This window comes from Rattus rattus, chromosome 10 (genome assembly GCF_011064425.1).
Source record: "Rattus rattus isolate New Zealand chromosome 10, Rrattus_CSIRO_v1, whole genome shotgun sequence".
NCBI lineage: Eukaryota > Metazoa > Chordata > Mammalia > Rodentia > Muridae > Rattus > Rattus rattus.
In genome coordinates this window covers 14,273,406-14,298,376 of record NC_046163.1, presented here as the reverse complement: position 1 = coordinate 14,298,376, position 24,971 = coordinate 14,273,406, and the positions used below count along the sequence as shown (strand labels likewise).

General features: G+C 43.7%; 1 protein-coding gene and 1 pseudogene across 1 annotated transcript; both read left to right on the top strand.

The window, feature by feature from the left end:
* The first annotated feature begins 759 nt into the window (after window positions 1-759).
* On the top strand, window positions 760-1,072 carry LOC116911723 (NADH dehydrogenase [ubiquinone] 1 alpha subcomplex subunit 3-like). Its single transcript, XM_032915696.1, has one exon. It carries the CDS (start codon window positions 760-762, stop codon window positions 1,012-1,014), a length of 255 nt encoding a protein of 84 aa, XP_032771587.1. The 3' UTR covers window positions 1,015-1,072.
* Window positions 1,073-1,803: 731 nt separating this feature from the next.
* LOC116911575 lies at window positions 1,804-2,718 on the top strand (annotated as a pseudogene).
* Window positions 2,719-24,971: the final 22,253 nt, after the last annotated feature.

The following is a 24,971-nucleotide window of genomic DNA, read 5'->3' as shown; positions in this document are numbered from 1 at the left end:
CATAGGGAACTGACAACAGGCGAAAGAAATTAAAACACCAAAGTTTGATTTGGTGAACTAATGTGTTTATCAGCATTACTTACAAAAGAATGGTGAGGGGTGACTTAGATAATCAGGAACAACTCAAAAGTAAATGTATCACAAAAGCCCACACAAGCTGCATGATGGCTCACAGCAACTGGAACCCTGGAGCTCTCTGCTTGACTTACAGGTAACACAAATGTCAGAGAGTTTCTTCAACACAGCTTGACTGAGCTTGGGCTCTATGTCCTCAGTTAGGGGCATTGTGCACTGGGTAAGTTTTAGGGGCTTTCTGAGACTTACAAAGAGTTTACTTCCTGAGCCATAAGTAGCCTTCAATCAGAACTTCTTGAGTTTAAGGAGCTTCCTTCCAGGATGCTTCCTTCTTCTGAGGCCAAACCTCAGAAGAAATTGTTCCACAACACCAGTACAGTGCTGTCTGCTTCATCACCACAACAGTCACGAGTGGATTCCTAACTGTTCAACAGCACAAGTCTTAGAAAAGAATTCAAACAAATAATATGGAGAATACATATTTTATAACTACGCCAGTTAGGGAATTGGTGTCCTAATACTTATTTGGAAAAAGTTTGTCATAAAATTAAGACCTTGTTTAGTTAAAGAGAGAAGATGCCAGTTTGGGTCAAGCAGAGTAGACCTGCAGGTTCCCTTTCCTCCAGTAAGAATGTTGTAATATAATTTGCATCTTAAATGGCCCACATGGGGTCCAAGACCAAGATGGCTGCTAGAATCTCTGCCTTCCTTAAGAATACCTGGGCGAAGGAGCCGGTGCTCGTGGTGTCCTTCACTGTCTGGGGCCTTGCTGTAATTATGCCCATGATTAGCCCCTACACCAAGTATGCTAGCATGATCAACAAGGCCACACCCTACAACTACCCAGTGCCTGTGAGAGATAATGGGAACATGCCTGATGTGCCCAGCCACCCACAGGAAACTCTGGGTCCAAGCTTGGAATGGCTCAAGAACCTGTGAATGCTTGCGTTGATGGAATCGGTCCCTTCGCTGTTGCCCTCCAATAAAAATGTGAAAATAAAAAAAAAATGGCCCACTTGGGTTGAAGAGATGGCTTCGGGGTTAAAAGGTCTTGCTGTTCTCACAGAGGACCTAAGTCCAGTTTCCAGCACCCACAGCAGGCAACTCACAACTACCTGCAACACCAGCTCCAGGGGCTCCAAAGCCCCATTCTGGCCTTGTCAGCTATCTGCACACTTGTATGCATATGCCCTCATGCATACGCAGAGCAGAAGAAGCCCTGAGAGCTTGTGTAGGAGCAGATGAAGTCCTAAGGCCATGTAAGTTATTGAGAAGGATTTCAATGCCTGAGACCCACAGGAACTGACAAAGCCCTCCCCTGATCAGGCTCAAAAATTAGTAAAGGCTTCCTCTGGTCTGTGTGCAAATCTTAACAAAGTACTCGAAGAACATCAGCTTTGGCTTCCTTCTCTCTATGTTTATAGCATGAGAATGCACCCCTATAGAAACCTCCTACCAAGACTGACTAACTCATCCCCATATAGAATAAAAAGTACTGAGGTTGTGAATTGTATGCACTTTGATGCATTCCCAGCTTTTCTGTACAGATGTCTGTGTGTCTGTCTTTGCTTCCTTCCTTCATCAGCCCAGTCAGGCTTCCAGAACCAACCCATGAAGGATACAGCCCACACACAAACATGTACATAAATAAAAAATGAAATAAATCTTTAAATATCTTCACTAATCCATTCAATTGCTGCCTTTGTCTTCTCCCAAGTCTTCCTGAAAATGTCATCCTTTGGCCAGGAGACTTCCAACAAGAACCAATCTGAGGAAGACTTGGCTGAAAGTGTAGTTTTAAGGCTGGTCCCATTTGCTGAGGAGCCAACCACAGAATATCCTACCGAATCAAATGTTTCAATAATAGACCACAAACCACCATTCCGTTCTCTGGTGAGGTATGAGGGAACCAAACACCCAACAAGAACCATACCAAGTGCCTGTCCTCCGGCCACCCTGCCTCTTATCAATGATGTGTCCTAGAACACTCTTCAGGAGTGGTGTCATTATCACAGCTTGAGTATGGTTGGCAAGAAAGTTGAGGTTTATTGGAGACTTCAGAGACATTCATATTTTAAACAAGGAATGTTATATTCCTAACACATCTCATGAGGCCAGAATGAAGCTAGGTCCCAAGAAACCCAAGATCGCCTTCAGAGGAATTGGGTCTCCAAGCAGCTGCCAAAGAGGGAAGCAGGAGAGTGGTACACTGGAAATTCTAACTTCACCTCAGGGCTCCACATTCGCAGCCTGGGGAAGAAGTGCTGTGAGAGCTGCTCAGTCAATGTCTGTGAATCACTGTCCTCTTCCCTCTTCTGTAGAAGCCTTTCTGACACAAACCACTGGATTCAGATGGCGTGTTGCCCATGGCAGGCAGAGCCCTGCAGATAGGAAAGGCTGGGTTCACTTGCAATATCATGCTGGCCTGATCTGGGTTCCAGACACTCCCCAGAGGATGAATTTTCTCTTCCTCTTACCAGCCAGTATTATCCCAGAACCAGGAGTGGAAATAATTTGCTATGTCCTGAGTGTGTTCACAGCAACAAGATCATGAGAAATTTTAAAATTAGAAGCTGTTCAAAGAAAAATGCCCCACCCCAAATATGCTGCCTTAGACAATATCAAGGTTTTACTCTGATCTGAGGGGAATGGAAGAAACAAAGAAAAATATTCTGTGTTCCCTTTAATGGCTAAAAAATCTGGACATCAGTCTTCAGAAGCCCCTCCTCCTGTCTCTTCCTGCAGAGTGGAGACTCTGCAGACAAACCAGCATCCATCACTCTAATAACACCCTGCTGAATCTTGACATCTGTAGCATCTCCTCGTGGTCTTGTTCTGGATTACAAAATACTTAGCTATCTGAGAAATAATATTGTTTTACTGGGTTTGTTTTCCTGGACTTTTTTTGGAACAGTTTTAAATTAGGAAAGCAGAAATTACTTTTTATAGTTTTTTCCCCTTGATTAAGATTTTATCATGTAGTAAATCTGACTGGTCTGGAATATTTAGGTAGACCAGAAACTTGTGATGGTCTTCCTAAGTGTTGGGATTTACATGCCTGTTCCACACTGCCTAGCCAGTATTGATATATTATTGACTATAGTATAGAGTCCATTGCTTGTGCTAAACAATCTTTAAATGTTGACAATGCTGCCTTTCAGATTGGCTTTTACTTAGCAATATTATTGCTCCCTAGCAATAGTATGCATGGGAGAAATATCAAAAAAAAAAAAGTATCTTCACTAAAGGTCATATATTAAAGGGTTAGATCCCAGTTTGGCACCGGTGGGAGAAATGGACCCTTTAAAGTGTAAAACCTAGTGGGAAGATTTCTAATTATCAGAAGTGTGCTCTCAAGGGTGACTGGACACACCAGACATTTGTTCTCTCTTTTGCTTTCTGTCTACAAAGTATGTGTGATCTGTTCTACCACATACTCCCGCCAGGGAACGCTGCCTTTTCCCAGACCGGAAACAATGCAAGGCCAATAAATTATCAGTTGTAACCTCTAACACACCATGAGCAAAAATAAATCTTTCTCTTTATGAGCTCATTATCTCAGATACTTTGTCGTGTTAAAATAAAGCTAAAGACCCTGGAAACTACAAATGAAAAAACATAAGTCGACTCTGAAGAGCATATAGAAGAAAGGGGATGGCCTAGGAACCTTGGCACCCAAGGCACAGTGTAGTTGTGGGTTGCCTGGGTTTTCTTTTTGCTTTGGGGACCCCATACACAGTGCTGCAGAAGCTATCAGTCTGGCATGTTTTCCTCAGTTTAAAGAAAAAAAAAGCCGAGGGGACGGGTAACGTGACTGAAGATATAGTTTTCAATTAACCCACCATCTAATCAAACAAAACAGAAAAATAGATACGGCACCACTGTGGCACAAGGGTCTGGTGGCAGCTGGGCTTCCAGCCTTTCTTAACTCCTTCACTGGATGATGTCTAAGAGGGCAGTCCCCAGCCAAACCGTCATCATTCCAAGAAGTGGTTGGTTCCCCGTGCCTCTAATGGAAACCTAAACCAGCTCCTGGCAAGTCCCCACTTAGTCTCCTGCTCCTCCATGCCAGTGGGGTCTGAGGAGGGCTATGAGTGAATCTAGATATCAAAACCAACCAGTAGTCATCCAAGCTGCTTCTAGCACACATGGGAGCAGTAAGACAGCACACCATTCCCTCCTACAGACTCACACAGCAAAGGTCTCATAGGGAGACAAAGTCCAAATCCTACTGAGTCACAACAAAGAGATGACTCCCTCAAGGGCAAACACAGGACAAGTTCAAAACAAAGGTTTTTGCCACTACCTGGAAAATCAGGTGTTGAGTGTCCAACCCCATACAGCTAAAACGAAAGGTATAAATAAGACCTGGATTATCAAATGTGTACAGGTTTTATCTTTTATTTTAAACCATTATGTAAAATCTGACAAAAATATAACACAAAAAAGGAAGAAAATCGCAACTGAAATGGTAAGAAAAATAGACACCTATACAAAGCAATGAGAATTGCATGGCTTATTCCATCAAAGAAAAAACTAAAAATAAATGAAAATAAAGAATCATTCAACAAGGAGACATCTTTTTTTTACACGTAAAGGGTTTTACTTAGAATTTTATCCAGATGTCTCCTTATTCTCCACAATACTTTTTTTTCCTATTATTTTTTAATCTTTATTAACTTGAGTATTTCTTATTTACATTTCGATTGCTATTCCCCTTCCCGGTTTCCGGGCCAACATCCCCCAACCCCTCCCTCTCCTCTTCTATATGGGCTTCCCCTCCCCATCCTCTCCCCATTACCACCCTCCCCCCAACAATCATGTTCACTAGGTGTTCAGTCTTGGCAGGACCAAGGGCTTCCCCTTCCACTGGTGCTCTTACTAGGCTATTCATTGCTACCTATGAGGTTGGAGCCCACGGTCAGTCCATGTATAGTCTTTGGTAGTGGCTTAGTCCCTGGAAGCTCTGGTTGGTTGGCATTGTTGTTCATATGGGGTCTCAGCCCCTTCAAGCTCTTCAGTACAAGGAGACATCTTAAGAGAGAGCAGATGCTCTAAAGAATCAGGTGAGAATTTTAGGATTGGAAATTGCACCTATTTAAATAAAACTTAGCAGATGGACTCAACAGAAGAATACAGAGGCAGAAGAATTGTGACCTTAAGATAGAATAGAATAAGAGAAACTACACTATCTGGAGAGAGAGAGAGAGAGAGAGAGAGAGAGAGAGAGAGAGAGAGAGAGAGAGAGAGAGACTATATATAGGGTACAAACATACAGAGCAGACACTCTGTGTGTTATCTCCTATTACTGCCTGTCAACACAATTATCTCCAAATAAAATTTAATGAAAAAAGAAGATGGAAAACTGGAGAGAATTTTTGAAAACCGGTTCACTGAAGATCAAATTAGCATAGTAAATAAGGCTAGTAATTTAATCAAGACAGGTTGATGCTATTGTTGCTGTTGTTGTTGCTGCTGCGGTGGTGGTGGTGGTGGTGGTGGTGGTGGTGGTGGTGGTGGTGGTGGTGATGGTTGTTTTCTTAGAGTGTGTGTGTGTGTGTGTGTGTGTGTGTGTGTGTGTGTGTCAGAGAAGTAGGGTGCTATATAGCCCAAGTTTGCCTCAAACTCAATATTTGGCCTAGGATAACCTCAAACTTCTGATCTTCATACCCCTACCACCCGAGTGCTAGAATTCTCTGGAAATACCATACCTGTTTTATGTGGTGCTGGGGATGAGACCCCACCGCTTCATGGTTGCTAAGCAAGCTTTTTCAACTGAACCACATCCTCAGCCCCAGATTTATTTTTTAACAAGAAATGAGTTTCTGACAAATTTTCCATGTTATGAAGGGAAATTTGGGAGTATAGCAAGTGTTTGAAGTTTAGGTAATGTAGTAGTTTTGTGGCTACCTCTTATCGAGTTTCTTTGTACACAGAACTAAACAGTATGTGAAATACTACCCAAGGACAATCCCAACCAGTCCTTGCAGGCTCCTATGAAGGAGGTGTCTTATAGTCCTTCTTCTCTAGTGAGAAAGCTGGGGCTTACAGAGATCCTTCTCTTTCACCCTGCACACAAATCAGTTCCAATCAGACCAAAGAAAGGTCTAGAAAAAGGACTAGTGAATGTACTTCATGGCCTAAAGTTCAGGTAGGGTCTTCAGAAATAAGACTGTAGACATTCTTACATAATACCAAAATCGACAAGTAGGACTTTCTGAAGTTCAAAAGTATAGAAATACTGCAAAGGAAACTATTAAATGAACAAAAAACAAACAAACAAACCACTGCCTGAAGAATGGAGAAAATCCTTTTCTAGACATACATCTGACAGAGGATTACTGGATTTGTGTCTAACATATATAAGGAACTAAAAAGCTACCAAGAAAATAAACAGCCTAATTTTAAAAATGGCCTGTAGAACTGAACAGAGTTCTCAGAAGGAGAAATGTAAATGGCAAAAAATTATTTTTAAAGTGTTCACCATCCTTAGTTTCAGGGAAATGCAAATTAAGGTTACTTTCAGATTTTGTCTTATCCCAGTTATAATGAAGAAGATTAAGGGGGAAAATACAATGAATGCTGGAAAGGATTGGGTGATGGGGAACCCTCATGCACTGTTGATTCAAGTGCAAATCCGTGTAGCCACTGTGCATATCAGTGTGGTTTTTCCTCAGAAAATTAGAAATAGGTCCCACTGTCTTAGTCACTATTCTATTGCATGAAGAGACAGCATGACCATGAAACTCTTATAAAAGAAAGCTTTAAATGGAGGCTAGCTTACAGTTTCAGAGGTTTACTTCATTACCATCATGGTGGGGAACCTGGTAGCAAGGAAAAGAAGCGTATTCATGGTGCTGGGGAAGTAGATAAGAGTTGCATCCTTATCTGCTGGCTGAGAGAGAGAGAGAGAGAGAGAGAGAGAGAGAGAGAGAGAGAGAGAGAGAGAGAGAGAGACTAGGCCTAGGTTGGGGTTTTGAAACCTCGAAGCCTACCACAATGACTCGCTCCCTCTAACAAGGCCACACCTACTCCAACAGGTTCACAGCTCTTAATCCTTCTCAAGTAGACTATTCTGTGGCTATTTATCATTCAACAATATGGACCTGTGGAGGAGCATTCCTAGTCAAACCACTCTGTTCATGGGAAGATGCCCAAAGGACTCTACTTCCTGCTGCAGAAACTCATGCTTATGTATGTTCATAGCTGCTCTATGGGCAATGGCTAGAACATGCAAACAGCCTAGGTTTCCAGCCACTAGTAAATGAATAGTGAAAATGTGTCCGTATACAGTGGAATTTTATTCAGTTATAAAGCAAAATAAAATAATGAAATTTACATGTAAATGTATGAACGTGGAAAAGATTATACTGAATGTGGTAACCCAGACCCAGAAAGGTAAATTTGCTTGTTCTACGACATATGCAGATCTGAATAAAACTCTAGGTTTGTGTTTAATTTGGAGTACCTATAGAATGCAGGAAGCTAGAAATAGACTACTGGTAAAGAGAAAGAAGAAAGATCTTACTGGGGGAGGGACATAATAGAACACAGGTAATATGACAGCAAAGGGGAATAATGAGGAAGGAGGATTAAGTGGGGATAGAAAGGTAATGAGGAGAAGAGGGGGAGGAATAGCTAACATCAGGGTTGTTTTGAAAAGTCATGTAGAAATCTACAATTTTATAAGCCTTATAGATTTTTCCTACACTCGTTCATATAAAAGAATTTAATTGGAGGTATCCGACAGACTATTGTATTCATCTTAGAAGCTATAGGCTGTCAAATAAAAAATTTAGTATTGTTAGAAGTGTTCTGGAGACCCCCAAAACAATATAGGCTATTGACATAGTGCTTTGTTGTCCACCAGAACTTGATAGTTAAGATCCTCTAATGGAAGACTCCACATTGGTCACAAGACATGAAGAAATCAAGTCAGTACTGACCAGGAAGCTTCCTCTCTGCTGGCTAGCTCTCATTGTACTGAAGGTGCTATGCAGGCTGCTGGGGGTAAGAGAAAAACCAACAGTTGTACCCAACTGCGAACTCTGTGAATTGCAATAAATGACTAAAATGCAAAGATACGCCCGTGAGTGACACAGTAGCATGGATGTTATACCACACCCTCGGTACTGGAAAAATCTGACCAATAACTCATGGTTGGGGAGCTCCCAAGCCCCAGGGGTGAACCTACTACAGTAATTCTGCTAAATAGGCATAGTATCAAACGTTGCCCTAAATCCATTTCTCTACAGTCATGGGTTTCTACAGCTCTCAGAAGCCACCAGAGAAGGTCCTATGTACACTAGACAGTGTTTAACACAGACACTTGCAGCTTGTCTAAGTGCAGAGAGCAAGTGACTATGGAGTGCTTAGCCATAAACGGCACATTTGTATCACATTCTCTCTCTCTAAGGCTCAGGGGACATTGTGGAAAAGTTGGTGGAAATATTAAAGAGCCAGAGGTCTGGGATAACCAAAACAAAACATGTCTTCTGGACCCGACAGAACCTCTGTGCTCATGAACTCACAGCAGCTGTCACGACTGCCCAAGATCCAGTGGGTCCACATTCTAACAGAGTAGGAAGACATGCGTGAGGCCTGTTCCTTAACTGCAGAAGCAATGGCTCCTAGGGGACGAAGAATCTGTTGACCTTAAGGATATGGTTCCTGGGAAGTTGACCCCACTCCAGTGGATGCTCCCACATCCAAGAGTATAGGAAATCAATGGGTTTTAACATAACAAACAAAAAAATGAGGTCCTGAGGTTGGGAGTGAAGGAGAGAGAGGCAGACTCAGGAGAAATTAAGGGAAGGAGTTGTGTGGGTTAATTTGATCAAAATGCATTGTAAGAAATTCTCGAGGAATTAATTTTAAAAATGTAACTCCTCCTAGTCCTCCCCCACTTGGTTTATCACAGCCACCATGTGAAAAATAACAGCCAAGGAGAAATGCCAGCCGGCACCCCTGCCAAGGAGAGACAGGAAAAAGAGGAAAGTGAACTAAGCTGTAAACTGCAGAACACCTGCACGGCTAACGCCAGCCATGGTGGAGCCTGCTGTGGCACCAGACCTGATTTTACTCCTGCCTTTCCTTCAGCTTTCCCTGGCCTCTCACAGAGCAAGAGCAGCCTTAGCTGAACCCCCACCAAGGCAAAATGTTAATAAATAAACAAATAACACTTTCGTTCTGGAGTCTCCAGACCCTCTGCATACAAACCACTGTTTGTAGGAATGCTCAGCGCTCTCAGCCTGGCCCCGGAACCACAACCAACTGAAAGGGGCAAACGGAGTCTAATTCTGCGTGTAATGGTGTAAAGGCCACAGAGATAAACCCTGGATCGATGTACTCAATGCAGTTGGATAGTTTAGAATTTGTGGTCTTCTCATCAGGCTAAAACAAACATCCAACCCCTCTACAAGATGACACCAATCCCTACGTTCATCTTTCCCCGCAAGTGGGAGAGATGTGAATGTCTCTTCACCTAGAGCAGGACTCCACAATGAGCACCCAGTTTCGGGTCAGAGACGCATGCCCCTTCCTTTTTCAGAGAACTCCCCTACAATTCAGACCACCCCGTGCTACCAGCACAATGGGGAGAGCCTGTCAGAAGTCTATCCCACTGGAGAGCGCCTTTTCTGCTTGGGCCCAGGCAGGCTGCAATAAAGAAACAAAACCTAGACAAACTGCTGACTTCAACGTCTCAGGCTTTTTCACATACTATTTGACAGAAGCGTAATCTTCCTATGACTTAAATAAGTATTAACTCTTTCATACATTTCAAAAGAAAATATAAGTTTATCATAGCCACAAAACTATTGAAAGGATCTAAATGTGTGCCTTGGGATTGTGAGCACTGTGGGATAATAATATTAGGCAGAAGAAACCCAAGGTTTGCTTAAATCAGTCTTGTTAGTGGCTTGCACAGGGCTGTGCTGTTACCTGTAGGTAAGACTCGCTGCAGGGGGGAGGGGGAGTCCTGACTGCCACAGCCCCTGCGCTTACCATTCTCGCCACGCCATCTCCCATGAGGGGGCGCTGAAGAGAAGGAAGGTCCTTGGAAAATTCATCATGAAAAGACACTGCACCTGGTTCGATGGCCTCAGATGATAATGCTGCCTGTGAACTTCAGCCTTGGAAACCTTCCAGAACGCACAGCGCCAGTAATTACTGAGTTTATCGCTGTTCTATGTATTACTCTTGCCTGGGATGGGAGATAAGGCAAAGCATTTCCAGACAGATAAAACGCAGCCATTTTTAAAGAAGGAAGAAGTTCAGCTGATAAAATACCATCGCCTGTTTCTTCACCGGCCCTGTTTACAGAGTTAACTCTCTAATTTTGCTGTTTTGATTGTTTCTGACAATAAAAAGGCATTGACGTTATTATCAGTTTTTCTGGAGTTCTAAGCAACTGTATATTCTCATTAATTGATTTTTAACTTTGTGTGTGTGTGTGTGTGTGTGTGTGTGTGTGTGTGTGTGTGTGTGTTCAGAGTACAAGTCAGGTGTCTTCTTCAACCCCTCTTGCCCCTGGTTTTTTTAGACATACCTCATCCAACCCAAAGCTCACCAATTCAGTCAGTGGATAGACAGCACGCTCAGGGATCTGCCTCTCTCTGCCTTCACAGCACTGGATTACACACGCCATGCACCATTTCACATGGGTGCTAGGATCAGAACTCAGGTACTTCCTCATACTTAGAGAACAGGGAGCTGGCCCTACAGTCCTTTAAAGACCGTTTAAAATATACAGAAGCCCTAAGCATGGGGATTCCGAGCTTCATACTCTTGACAAATCTCCATTGTGTGTTTCAGGTTACAGCCTCCATCCAGTGTTTTGGTATTAATGCAGACAATGCTGTGATCATGGGATCACATGAAAAGATATAACTGCAAAAAGCAATATAAAAAAACATGTCCCTTCCTTGTCTGCCCCTTTAAACCTGCTGCTTCTTGTTTTTTGAAAATTTTCAGCACACTAATTATTTTTTAATTTCCTTTTTCTTATCTCTCTTGTCCATTTTTTTGGACCCACTGTTTTTATAGGTCATTTTAGATAATCAAACTGTTCAGTCCACTAACATTGACACTCTCCTCTTGTGTTTCACAGGAGAATGCAATCTGTGTATTGAAGAGATCTCTATACTTTTTCTTTCCCCAGACTTCCGGGATTGAGACTTAAACCCAAGACTCATGTCCCGAGAGTCAAGCACTTTACCACTGAACTACATCCCCAGTCTTATTCTTTATTTAACCTCACATATTTACTGGAAGTCTGCTCTGGGGTAGTCATTGGGTTACAGAAATATGGCTTAGAAGACCCCACTCATAGTCTCAGAAGGGAAAGCTGTGTCTCGAGTTGTCAGGGTCAAAACTTAGGACCTGCACCCCTAACGAAAGACACTGAGTGATCTTCCCTTAAGTGACCAATTGAAGAGGCAATAGTGAAAAAGCAGAGAAAGGAAGTTGATACAATGAAGAAAGGAACAAAGAGGGCACCTCAGTCCCTCCTCAGGGGTCTGACTTAAGGCTTAGATATTAATAGAAGGCAAGAAGCGAAGAAGCTAAGTGTTAGTTGAGACTTGGATACAATTCCTCCACGCAGCTTCAGCCCATTGTTGTCTGGGTTCCTCTCTCCTGCAAGGCGATATGACCAGTGGACAGAACCATGTGAAGTCTTTTCTCATGAGACAGGCCCCCCTGCTGGCTGACACCAACTTTGGCCTTTCCTTCTCTCAGCAGGAGATTCCTGGGAAAAATCAAACTTCTCGGGATCCATCGTTTCAAAAGGTCTGAGAGCCAACGGGAAGGGCACAAGAGCCTCTCCAGAATATCTTCACTCCTGCCAGCGAGGTTAAAAGGCAAAGTTTTGTCCCAAAGGATATCAATCTGATATCCGAAGAAGCAGAAGACTAGAGGTAAATATCTGGCACTAGAAAGGTGCAGTCCTTCTGTGAATGAAGCCGAGTGAAAGGAGTCTGGAGAGCTATCCCGCTGATGGCTCCCAAGCTCCTCCCCTTGTTGCTCTGTGGCACCAACACTGAATCCCTGAGCGTGCTGCTTGCCTCCCTCCAGCTGGCAAAGAGCTGTGATAAATGTCCCCTCAAGTCTCTGACTCCCACACTTTGCCTCTTTTCTCTCTGCTGCTCAAGCTGCACCTGGAGCTTCTGGAAGAATCCTTCCCTGCTGCTGTCACCTCCCCTTCCCAACCCCTGCAGTCAAGGTCCCTAGAAATTGGGTGTCACCTTGATTGTAGGCTTGCTGGCTGGCCAAGCATCCTGAGAGTGAGCTCTTTAATCTTATCAGCAGGGGAGAGAGATTTTCCAGCATTAAACAGCCAGAGCCTTGTACAAAGTTCCAAGTGTAATCTAGGAAAAGTGCTGAAAAATATGCAGAACGATAAGAATACTAGGATTTACAGAGGCCTGGTCTTATTACAGATGTCCTCCTTTGCCAGACTCCCCAAGAAAAAACACATCTGCTGTCACTTTCAAATCAGCTGGCTAATCTTACAGTGCTGATTTTAACTCTGTTTTATCTGTTTTTATCTGAATTTATCTGTTCGCTCACGAACACTTACTATATGCAAGTAGGCATTCAAAACACAATCTTGGGACTGGAGAGATGGCCTGGTGGTTAAGATGCGCACTCCTCCCAGCTGGGCCTAGGTCCCCTGCATATGTGCAGCAGATGAGCAGCTTGGTCTTCATGCAGGACCCCCAACAACTGGAGAGGGGGCTGTCCCTGAGCCTGTTGCCTGCCTGTGGATCCCTTACCCCATACCTTGTCTGGCCTTGGTGGGAGAGGATGTGCCTAGTCCTGCAGCCACTCAGAAGGGGGCTTCCCCTTCTCAAAAGAAAGGGGGTGCCGGGGGTGGATTAGGGAAGGATTTTCATGAGAGGCTACTGGGAGGAGGGGGACTGATATTGGGATGAATAGTTAATAAATAATAAATAAATGAATTTTTAAAAAGAAAAATAGATGGTTGCAAAAAGGAAAGAGTATATGCTTCCCTTGCAGGAGAGAGTAACCCAAAATAGATGTCTGTTCATATTCAGTAATTACACTAATTTTCTACATATTTTCCATCCAAAGTTGGCTGAGTCAATAGATGTAGGACTCAGAGATACAGAAGATGACAGTATTTTAATATATTCTAGACTGACACCTGTCCCAGACTCTAAGCTCACTAAATGAGAGGACTGTAGCTAACTAGTTCATTCTTCTAGCACAAGCTTCTAGCCTGGCACAGTGCAATTACTATCTCGCCTACTAGGGGACACATAGAGGAATGTCACAGTGGTACAAAAATTCCCCAAGGCCTTGTGGTAGACAGAGCAGTAGACTTGGGGCTCGATAGTCTGCTCTATCTAGAGAAGGCCTACATAGATCTGATGAAGGTGACAGCTTATTTTTAAAGGGAATATCGTACTGATAATGTATGCAAAGATCAAATGTATTTATTTATTTGGAGAGGTGTGTGCACACTCGTGTGCAGGTGCACATGCGCATGGTAGAAAGTTCTCCTAGCATCCTGATTCCTTTATGTGACACAGCAATTTTAAAAAATATTTAAAAGCTACTCCTGGAGAGAATTGGTTACACACAGAAACACACATCTATAATTATGTCCACTGCTACGCAGGACTTAAATTCATTTTCCGAAAATAATACAGTGCCCAGTAACTGTGCATTCACTGATAAAAGATGCTTTGAAGAGGGTCTGGCCCCATGGAAAAGCAGACTGCAAGTGATTTGATGACCTTTCTTTACACTCACTGATTTTTCTCTCCTCTGTGAGTGTGTGTGTGTGTGTGTGTGTGTGTGTGTGTGTGTGTGTGTGTGTGTGCCTGCCCATGCACGCTAAACCTACATATGAATGAAGGCTAGAAGTCAACCCTAGCATCGTTCTCCAGGCACTGTCCCACCTTGGTGATGAGTCAAGGGTATCCTAGAACTCACCAAGCAGTAGGCTTGGGTGACCAGCCCGTGAGCACTACAGACCCTACCTATCATTGTCTCCTTGGTGCTGGGATTCCTGGTGAACAGTACCATGCCCAGCTTTCTTTTCTGGGTTGTGTCTCAGGCCCTAATAGTGACATAGCCAGTCCTTTACCAACTGAATGGTAACCCCACCCCTGATTTTTCTCTTTTGGGAACTCACCCGGTGTCCATAGTTACTTCCTCCAAGTGACGTAGCTAACTAACAGAGGCCGTCAACAAGAGCTTGTGATCTCCAGATCGTATCAGCCTCCTTCCCCCGCTTGAAGGAGATGCTCCACCCAGCCTGTGGAGAGCATCTCCGGCTCAGCCACATGCCTGAGTGTGCATGGTTACCATCAGGGTGTGCCCTGGTTGCCAGTCAGTTCTTCAGACCCTCAGCTCACAAGAATGATTGACCAGACAGTTTGGCAGGATAGCGGTGTGGAACTGCAAAAAGGTCGGAACAGTGCCCACTGCTCTGGGGCACATAGGCAACCCTTTGCCCTGTGTCTGGGATGCTTGGTGTGAGCATGATTGCTTTTTTCTTTCAACGATTAGGTTATGGCTGTGAGTTTTCTTTCTTTCTCTATTTAAAAACAATTCCAAAACACCTTTGGTTTAAGGATCTTATTACCTCCGTTTTTTCTTCAACTGTTCCCATCATCGACCTCCTTACCTGAACCTGGAGATAAGCCCAGTTCTCACATCTGCTGCAGTAGGCAAGGGGCAGGAGCTTATAGCCCCTAATCTGACCATCAGGGTTTTAATTTCCACCATCGAGCAGGAGACGAGAAAATGAAGCCATGAACAGACCACGTAGCCCCTAAGCAGCCATCCCTCCCTGCTCCCAAACTGAGATCCAATAGCAATTTAGTTTTATCTGTCTAGAAAATCATTATTTGAAGACTTGAAAAGGTCAAGAGAGTCTCAGTTTTCACTTCTTAGACTTTCATCTGCAGCACAAAGAGCGCGCGGAAGCTGACAGGCATGGGGCTAATTTGGTTCACTCAAGCGCCCACAGGGAAAATATTCAGATTGTCTCAATGAGGATCAGATGGAATCCATAATTCATGGCACACAGTGTCTTTCTCTGCTGGTAAAACACCCGCCTCCAAGATAAAAATAGTTATGGTGAGCTCTGGACGGAGGGGAGTAGAAAATATAAAACAAGAGGGTTGTCAAGGTGGCTCTATAAGAAAACTGCTTGATACACACACCATGAGGACCTGGGTTCGAATCTCCAACAGCCTCACAAAAGTCAGGCATGACAATATGTGTCTGTAATCTCAGCATCAGAGAAGCAGAGACAGAAATTCCAGGAGCTCCAGGTTTGGCAAGGGACCTCTCAAAAAAGAAGACAGAGAGCAACTGAGAAAGACACCTGATATTGACATGTGCACACACATGTACATGACACAAATGTGCAACGCCCACTCGAGCTCCCTTTCATCCATTCAGACTCAGAGCAACTGCTGAGCATCTGCTGTGCACCCAGCACTTGGAGTCTCTGCAGCAAGTCTAAGCCCTCAAGGAGCTTAGAAAGCCTAGAGACTTGGGTAAGCAAATCACAAGACCTAGAGAACGGACAGTTGTGGTAGTAACGGGGTGACTGTAGCAAGTATGCCAGGAAGCATTCCCTGGCTAAAAGCATTCATTAAAATGGCTAGAGCAGTGTGTGGGACCAGCCCACCTCCACCTTAGACTTGAAAGCCATCTTATAGTAAAGGCAAAACTAGGCTCATGCCTGTTGGTGATTAACCCTCTATTTCTCAACTACAAATGGCTCTGTGTGGTTGTGCATTTCACGCCACCGCTGGGGTGTGGGAATGCCACTTGGGCAGGTGAAAGTGGAGGTTCTTACCTCCACATCCCTTCTTGCGGCAGGAGTGGAGGAAATCCACTGCTTATGCTACATCCACTATCTGTTGGGTGATGGGCTCACAGGAAGCATGGATACACTGCTCAGTGGGTAGGAAAATGTAGCCTAAGATGTAGGACAAACCTGGGGTTCCTTGACTCCCAGGCATCCAGTGGCACAGAGGAGTCGGGAACAGAGGGCCTGAGGTCCATGGGTCTGTGATAAGGAGCCCCCGGGGTAGAGGATCGAGGGCGGGCAGGATGGGGAGCTCTAGCTTGTCCTTAGCTTAGCAGCCATTGTCTGAGAACATGAAGGGGCCTTCTGCTGGAGACAGAGGCAGTGCGGCTTTGTAGACAAAGGCTTTCTCCATGCTCTCTAAGAGGGTTCTTGAGAGAGACAGTCCTTGGTTCCAAACTATTTATCATGAAAATGGGTACACACCATCTCCTCAGGGTGGACCAGAGATTAAATACCTTTGGCAGGAAGGAATCTCTGGGATGGGAAACTTATTGGCTAAACCCTCAGGGCCCTTCTAGGTACCTCATCAGCATGGAGAACTGTGTTCTGTGCTACATGACCATTGGTCATGTCCCTATGTGGGGAGTGCAGTCACGTGGACAGGGGACTGGTCGGAAGCAGTGAAGCTCCTCCCAGCCTGTGTATGAAGTTCTAGGGCTTCCAACCCATTCAACCTCACCACATTTCCTGGCATGGTCCACTGCCCCACAGCTCTGTACTTCCAGCAAACCACAACTATGCCTTTCTTTCCAAAGGTTATTATGGTCACCCGCTGTTATGACTACCTTACAACAAACCACCTTTGTGATCATATCCTTGTTTCAAAACATTGTAATGCATGTCCTGCAACCCTACCTTTATTATGACCACCTTTTGTTATGACTACCTTATGACCATCTTGAAATCATGCCTTTGTTTCAGGAGTTCATGATAACTAACTTGTTATTAACCCAGCCTATTTTGCCTGCCAAATCCCCTATTTAGAAACCCCTAGCCCTGAGCTATAAAAGTCTTGTCTTCCTCACATCCAATGCCGACCTCTAGAACCCCACCCTGTACATGAATAAAAAAAAAAGTTTTCTTTAATTAGTTGCTTACTTTAATTAATTTGGTCATGACGATTTGGGCCGGTGGTCTTTCTCCTGGAGTCTTTGGGATTAACAGTAACTTGGTGACAGAGCAGTTGCCTTGCAGCTTGAGGCTCTAAGATCAATCCACAGTACTGCCAAGAATAGAAAGGATTAATGTGGAAACAGTAAGATGTTAAAAAAAAAAAAAAAACTAAGCAATCCTGGCATTTGGAGGAAGACAGGAAAATCAAGGTTATCCTCATCTGCATAGAAAGTTTGAGACCACCTTGGACTACATGAGACCTATCCCATTAAAATAAAAATACAAAGGAAACCTCTTTCTCTACCAGTGTAGGAGGAAGAGCAGCATCCATTGAGAAACCAGCAGCAGGAGATGGAACACGCAGTAACTACAGACACCTGTCACCAGGAGGTTACTCTAAGAAGTGGCCTATTCTCTAAGAAGAGAATCAATATACTGTGTTACAGATTAAACATCCCCATTCCAGAAGTGGAAATTGGGGACATCATAAAGGTGGGGAAGAATCCAGTGAGGCAATCATACGTTGCAGCTGAGTGCCCAGCATCTGAATTCCATATGAAATCTTCCGGGAGGCAAAGCCTTGGCTAGCAGGACATCAAGTAAAGCCTTGAGAGTGTGTGTGGTCAGTCCAGTTGGAAACTAAATACAGAGAAGCAGAGGGTTTGCACTGGTACTACAGGAAAAAGTGCACAGTGACAGTAAGGGACAGGTGGAAATCTGAGGTAACTGGGAAGATCACTACAAAGATAAAGGCAGGCTATGATTAGTTTCTATATCTCCTGATATTTATACATCTTTAAAACCCTAGAGGCCAGATATAGTAGTGCATGTCTTTAACCCCAGAACTACGAGGCTGAGGCAGGAGGATCTCTGCAAATTCGAAGTCATCGTTGTACACACTGTGAGTTCCAAGACAGCCAGGGCTACCTAGAGAGACCCTGTCTCAAAAAGAAAAAAGAGAAAGAAAAAAAGGAAGGAAGGAAGGAAGGAAGGAAAGAAGGAAGGACGGAATGAAGGAAGACACAGAGCTAGGCAGCTACTATCACTCCCAGATTTATATTAATTCGTATGCATGCATATGGAGGCCAGAGGACATCCTCAGGTGTTATTGATTTTCAGGGACCAAATACAAATCACTTTTTGACAGCAGGCCAGCCTGGAACTGAACAAATAGAGCAGGCTGGCTGTACAGTGGCCCCAGGGATTCTCCCATCTCCGTTTCCCCAAAACTGTGATTAGAGACACACACCACACACCACCATGCCTAGCTTTACTGTGGGTAATGAATGGTCCTCCTACTTGCACTACAAGCACGTTACTAACTGACCCATCTCCCCAGCCTCAGGATCAGAGTCTTTGTATCTGCAAATTAAACACATGAGTATCTGCACACCAGAGCTCCTTTTCCATCTGACTTGTGCCCCCTGTTCACTGCAGGAAGTGGTATTTCTGTCTTGTTGCAGCCAGTTGTTGCATAGCTGGGAACAGTGTCCATGACCCAAAGCCTGTTGGATTTAGTCAAATGACCCAGCCCTCTGCTTTTCACTCAGTCCTGTTTCGCTTTCTGCAGAGCCTGCTATCAAGAATCTGGACCCTGCTTTCTCGTCGCCCTTGCTTCAGCGTGATCAAAAGCTTTCCCAGGTGGCCCTGTAGATATGGCATGGCCTCTCTCTCAAGGAAATGTAACTAATAGAAATTCTTTGTTCAATGACATCGGTCTTTACACAGTGACTCAGCCACCTTTGCAAATTAATTCCCAAGCACAGATCACAGCCCACATAACATTTAATCTTCAAACGGAAATTTACCGCCACAACATCCTTCTCTGGTCCAAGATTATAGGTAACCCCTTGGATATGAATAGCACAGGCAAAATGACATAGACTCAGCTTTTTGTTCCCTGAGACAGATAAGGAATTTCTAATCAGTTTCCCCACTTTAAAGTAGCAACATGAATACAACATCTTAAAAGATTATGCACCATCGTAATTAATTACAGCAAGTTCAGAAGAGCCACAAGACCAGGAAGTAAACAAAAGGATAGTTTCTGGGGTTTTTTTTTGTTTTGTTTTGTTTTTTTGTTTGTTTGTTTTTTGTTTTTTTGGATTTTTTTTTTGACATAGCACACAAAACTTTGTAAAATAACTTCAGCTTTGAGGAAATGTAAATTGATACGGGGCTGGAGAGGTGGCTCAGTGGTTAGGAGTATGTACCATTCTTGCAGATGTGGTTCCCATCACCCACATCAAGCAGTTCACAGCTGCAGGTAATGCCAGTTCCGGGAAATCTAGTGCCTTTTTCTGGCCTCTAAGGGAACTGTACTAGTATGCACAAACCGCCATATAGACACACAATTAAAAACAAAATCCTTGTAAAAACTGATATTTAAAATTAGATGCTGGGGAAGTGTCTGTTATAAGAAATGAAGAGCTGGGGAGTTAGCTCAGTGGCTAAAGCATTTGCTTCAGCAGGGTAAGAACCAGAGTTCAGATCCTCAGAACTCACATAAATTTCAGATGAACGTGGTAGCCATCTGCAATTCCAGATCTTGAAAGGCAGAAAGCCAGGGCATCCTCGGAGAAAGCCATTAGCTAGACTAGCCATATCAGTGAGCTCTGGGGTGACTGAGAAACAATATCTTGGTATGTAAAGTGGAAAGCTCCCAAGGAAGACACACAGGTTAACCTCTGGCCAACACATACATGCACACCCCACATAGAAAGCACATAACACAGAACCACATAGAACATAGAAAACACATTAAACACAGACTCACCACATACACATAAAGTGAACAAAATCAAAAATAAATTTTAAAGAAAGAAAAATATAGCAACAAATGAGCAATGTGACATAATGTGCGAGACCCTGACACAAAGGGAGGTTCAGGCTAAGGCAAAAGGAGAAATGCATCCTTGAGCAGAAAAAATAAGATCAAAGGATGATTGGCTATACAAAAAGACTGTGTCTTGAAACAGTGTAGTGAACTACCAGTTTTCATCCTCTACTTCCTTAAGGAGAAATAAAAACTCTGAAATTTGAGTCAGGGGATTCTACATATGTGCCTTGGCATGCATGCACGCTCACACACCCACAAAAGATTTTTTAAAAACTAATGAGACAGCACTAACTTAGCATAGCAGTAACTAACTTAACAATAGCATCTCTTATGTCACAGAGTCTGAGGAGAGGATGAGCAAGTGGCTTAACAGGATAGCCCTGGCTCCGAGTATCTCAGAAGTGAGTTATCCAGCTGTCAACATGTCCACAGTCACATGGAGGAGCCACTTCCAAAGCGCAGCATTCACCCCTGACAGAAGACGTACTTCACGTCACTCACGCCTCTCCATACTGTGCCTGAGGGTCCCTGTAGGCTTAGATTTTTCAAAACCTACTTTAATAAGGGTTCTTAAACGTTTTAACCTCCCTTCTAGCCCACCATCCACCAGAGGTAGTAGAAAGGAAAAGTTAATAGGACAAAGGGGGATGTAGACTTGTTTAGAAATAGTTCTTAGGGGTAATTCCAGTATCTGTTCTCATGGTATCAAGAGTTTAGTTCACGATACTCAGCAGCAGTAGCTCAAGCCACTTGCAAACACCATTCATGAATCAGCAATGGCAGATTAATCCAGAAAAACACACACACACACACACACACACACACACACACACACACACACACAAGGCTCCACTAATCACCGAGTCCCCAGAAGTAACAAGAAGCCACTGGAATATCACAAGAAGTTCTTTGGTGCATTCCTTTGAAGTCACAACAATGAACAGCAAAGCAGGCCAGGTGAACCAACACCACAGCATCGTCCACTGTCTGTTAGGTTGTACTTCTAGCCTTTGCAAACCTCACATGTTCTTCAAGCATCGGCTCTAGTAAAACCTCCCGTGCCCATTTTCCAGGCAGCTTCCAGCAAAACATCACGTGACTGTTCTCAGATAAATGTCCTCCCATAAGACCGCTTCCAAAAACAAAGAAACAAAACATTACATGACACAACTGAGTCTCCAAAGAAACCAGAAATTTCCACTTCAGGTCCCTGGGATGTGTCAGCTGCGTGCTCCAAAGTGAACAATGGAGAGGGGCACTGCCAGCTATTCATGACCTCGTTCTTACTTTGGAGGCATACACTACCACCAACTCCTGACTTATTCTGATCTTTATAAGCAAATGACCCAATGTAGCCCATATTAGAGGAAGAGGAGGATTCTAAGATTAAAATTCACCTTTCAAAGAAAGGAAAGTTAAAGAATTTTGGTGACAGGCATTAAAGCAAAAGTTTGCAGAGGCAGATGTGTCCACAGTCGTCAGATCTCTGCCTCCTGCTAGTCTTCCTGTATTCTACCATACCTGACCTTCGGTAATGAGTGACAAGATGCAAAATCTAATGTCTAGAGGTCACCATGATAGAACACAAAGAAAAAAGGTATCTTAGTCAGGGTTTCTATTCCTGCACAAAACCTCATGACCAAGAAGCAAGTTGGGAAGGAAAGGGTTTATTCAGCTTACACATCCACATTGCTGTTCATCCCCAAAGGAATTCAGGACTAGAACTCAAGCAGGTCAAGAAGCAGAAGCTGATGCAGAGGCCATGGAGGGATGTTACTTCCTGGCTTGCTTCCCCTGGCTTGCTCAGCTTGCTTGCTTATAGAAACCAAGACTACCAGCCCAGGAATGGCACCACCTACAATGGGCCCTGCCACCCTTGATCACTAATTGAGAAAATGTCTTACAGCTGGATCTCATGGAGGCATTTCCTCAAGGGAGGCTCCTTTGTGATAACTCCAGCTTGTGTCAAGTTGATACACAAAACCAGCCAGTACAGAGGGATCCAAGACTGCAGTGTAAAATGCCAACTGCATATCTGTTTTCTCTTACTGGTTAAAAAAAAATCATAGGATAGAGCTGGGGAAATAGCCCAGTCAGCAAAATGCTTGCCTTTGCCCTGAGTTTGACTTTAGAACCCACATGAAAAAGGTAGGTATATTAGCATGTACTTGTGATCCCAGTACTGGGGAGGCAGAGATAGGTGGGTCCCTGGGGCTCCTTGGCCAGCCAGGCCAGTCATTTGATGAGTTCCTGGGCAGTGAAGAGGAAATGGAGGTACAGACGGTGCCTTCAGAAAGACACCTGGTGTTGAGCTCTGGCATCAGAGTGTACGTGCACACATATGTAACCCCCCACACTTATACAAACATGCACATATGTGCACACACAAAATGTACACTGTAAGAGATAGATGCTTCTACTATGTTTCTTCTTGCTTAAAACACAATGACAGCAGAAGTGTATGAGAGCAACAGCAAAACAGAATATATTGAAGATGATTCTACTAGGAAACGCAAGCAACATGCCTCAAGGTTTCTCATCCTTGTTTATTACAGAAAGGAATAACAGGGCAGAGGAGCTGGGTAGCAAAAGGAAAAAAAGTATATGCCAGAAGGAAAATGTCAGAAGTTTTATGGAGTAAAAATATTTAGAGTTATTGATAAAGACCAAAGTTCAAAGTATTTTCAAACATAAAATGTACTTGGAATTTGTTTTTTAAAATCTCATGTTATTTGCAGTTAGAACTGAACTGTTGATAACATACTCCGTCTCTAAGAAATTGATTCTCACACATTTACCTACAGCTTCTGCTGTTTTCTGAGCTTCTGGTAAATGCAGCGTCTGCCTTTCGTTGTCTTTTACATTTTCATCTGCCCATCTCAGGTAAAGCTAATCACAGGCTCATTCGTTCCTTGTGACAGATATAAAAACAAGCCCTGCACACACGCTGAAGCAATCTATACATTTTCAGTGTCTGTACATTCCTCCCATATGTTCCTGGACTCCTCAGTGTGGTGCATAAACAGTTCAGATCACACTTCATTAAAACTACAATTTTTTTTAGTCGTATACGAGTGACCTAGAAGTGTCATTATTTTTTCCTTCTAGAAGGATAACTCTACAACATCCTTCACATTAGTTATTGTTAATATATACATTATATATATAATATATATTCCCATATATATTAGGTTGGAGAGAAGGCACAGTCTTTAAAGTGCTTGTGCACAAGCACTGAGGACCCGAGTCCTGTCCCACATGGGTAGGTGTGGTAGTACACACTTGCAATCCCAGTGCTGGAAAGGTAGAGACAAGAGGATCGCTGGGACTTTGGGGCCAGAAAGTGAAATCAGTCAGCAAGCTCCAGGCTCAGTGGGAAATCTGGTATCAAAAACTAAAGTGGGTGCTGAGGAGATGCTTCAGTGTGTAAAAAACACGTGAAAACCCAAGTTTAGATCCTAGCACCCATGTGAAAAGGCCAAGGGAGAAAGCATTACAAATTCCAGTGCAGAGCGGGGAAGAGCATATGGGAAGGGAGAAAGAAAGACCTGTATGGGGAGGGTAAAAAAAAAAAAAGACCTGTGGAGCTTGCTGGGCAGTTGGGCTAGCTAATCTGTGATCTCTATCTTCAGTGAGAGGGTGTCTAGGTTCAGAGAGGGTGTCTCAAGATGTAGAAAGTAAGCAAATATGGTCTTCACACACACACTCAGGCACACACAGTGTAACCAGAAAAAAACTTTCTGACCTCTTCAAATGAGCCTGAAAATTGGTTTCGGTTTTTCGCGTGTTTGTTAATTTGTTTGTTTACTTGTTTTTGTATATCTCTGAGTGGTTTTCTGTAATTGTTTGCCATTCTAACCACAGCATATGCTTGGGAGTTGTAGGAAAACATACCCTAATTTGTCTTTGTAAACCATTCAGGTTTCTGAGTGTCCGATTTTATTAAGTAAAACCCATGTATAATTTGGAACATCAGTACTCATGTCAAAAGTGCCCAGAAGCTAGTGAACACTTCTGTAACTCCAGACTCAGGAGTCATCAGGTGCTGACTTCATCCTTCAGCATGATTGCCCTGGTGACAGGAAGTCATTCTGAACTCCCACACTACCCCATTTCTCACTGTTGCGCAGACATAGAAAGGTCAGTCTTTCACTTCTCCTCAACAGATCTTTGTATTGTTCGTCGTGTGCATGTGCTTGCTGCGTGTCCAGATGCCAGACCCTTCACAATACTTCAAGCGATGCTCTTGTCCTACTGAACAGCCAGCTCATAAGAATTCAAGCTCAGATTCTGTCTGCTGAGGTAACTGTAAACAACAAGCCTACGTAGTGAAGACACCACAGCCCCTGCCCCCTGCTTCCAAGTGAGAAAAGCTGAAGGTCCCCTTCATTATCCAAGTCCCCATCAAGACTCAGCTAGAGACTGTACTCTGGCTTAGTTTCTTCCCACTCCCCATCCCGTTCCTTACTTCACTAACCGGCGCCTCTTGGATCTCTTCTTTTTATTCATTCACTTTTGGGCTGGGGATTTAGATGTGCACATGTTTATGTGTACGTCCGTGCATGTGTGTGCACATTTCTGTGGGAACCAGAGGAAAACCTCAGATTTCCTGACACTCTCCACTTTTTTAAGAAAGAGTCTCTCTCTCTCTCTCTCTCTCTCTCTCTCTCTCTCTCTCTCTCTCTCTCTCTCTCTCTCTCTCTCCTCTCTCTCATCTGGCCAGTGAGCCTCAGGAGTTCATCCTGCCAGCATTAGGTTCCCTGTGTGCACCTTCATGCCTAGTTGTTCATTTGTTTGTTCGTTTGCTTTTAATGTGGGATTTGAGGATCAAACTCAGGTCATCACGATGACAAGGCAAGCACTCTACCCAGTGAGCTGACTCCTCAGCTATTTGCCTTTCTTTAATAAAGCACTCGCCAGCAAATTCTTACCTCTGGGTCTGGGTCTGTGGAATATGACCTAAGACACACCTAAATTCTGAAAAGCAGCCAAGCCAATAAACACTTTTATAAGCACTAATGTCTAGAAGGCACTAGCAAGGATTTCTTCAGTAAGACAAGACTCCTCTTTGCCCTTGATATCTTA

Excerpts from the sequence above, each read along its gene's own strand:
- LOC116911723 (XM_032915696.1), top strand. The coding sequence starts at position 760 with ATGGCTGCTAGAATCTCTGCCTTCCTTAAGAATACCTGGGCGAAGGAG.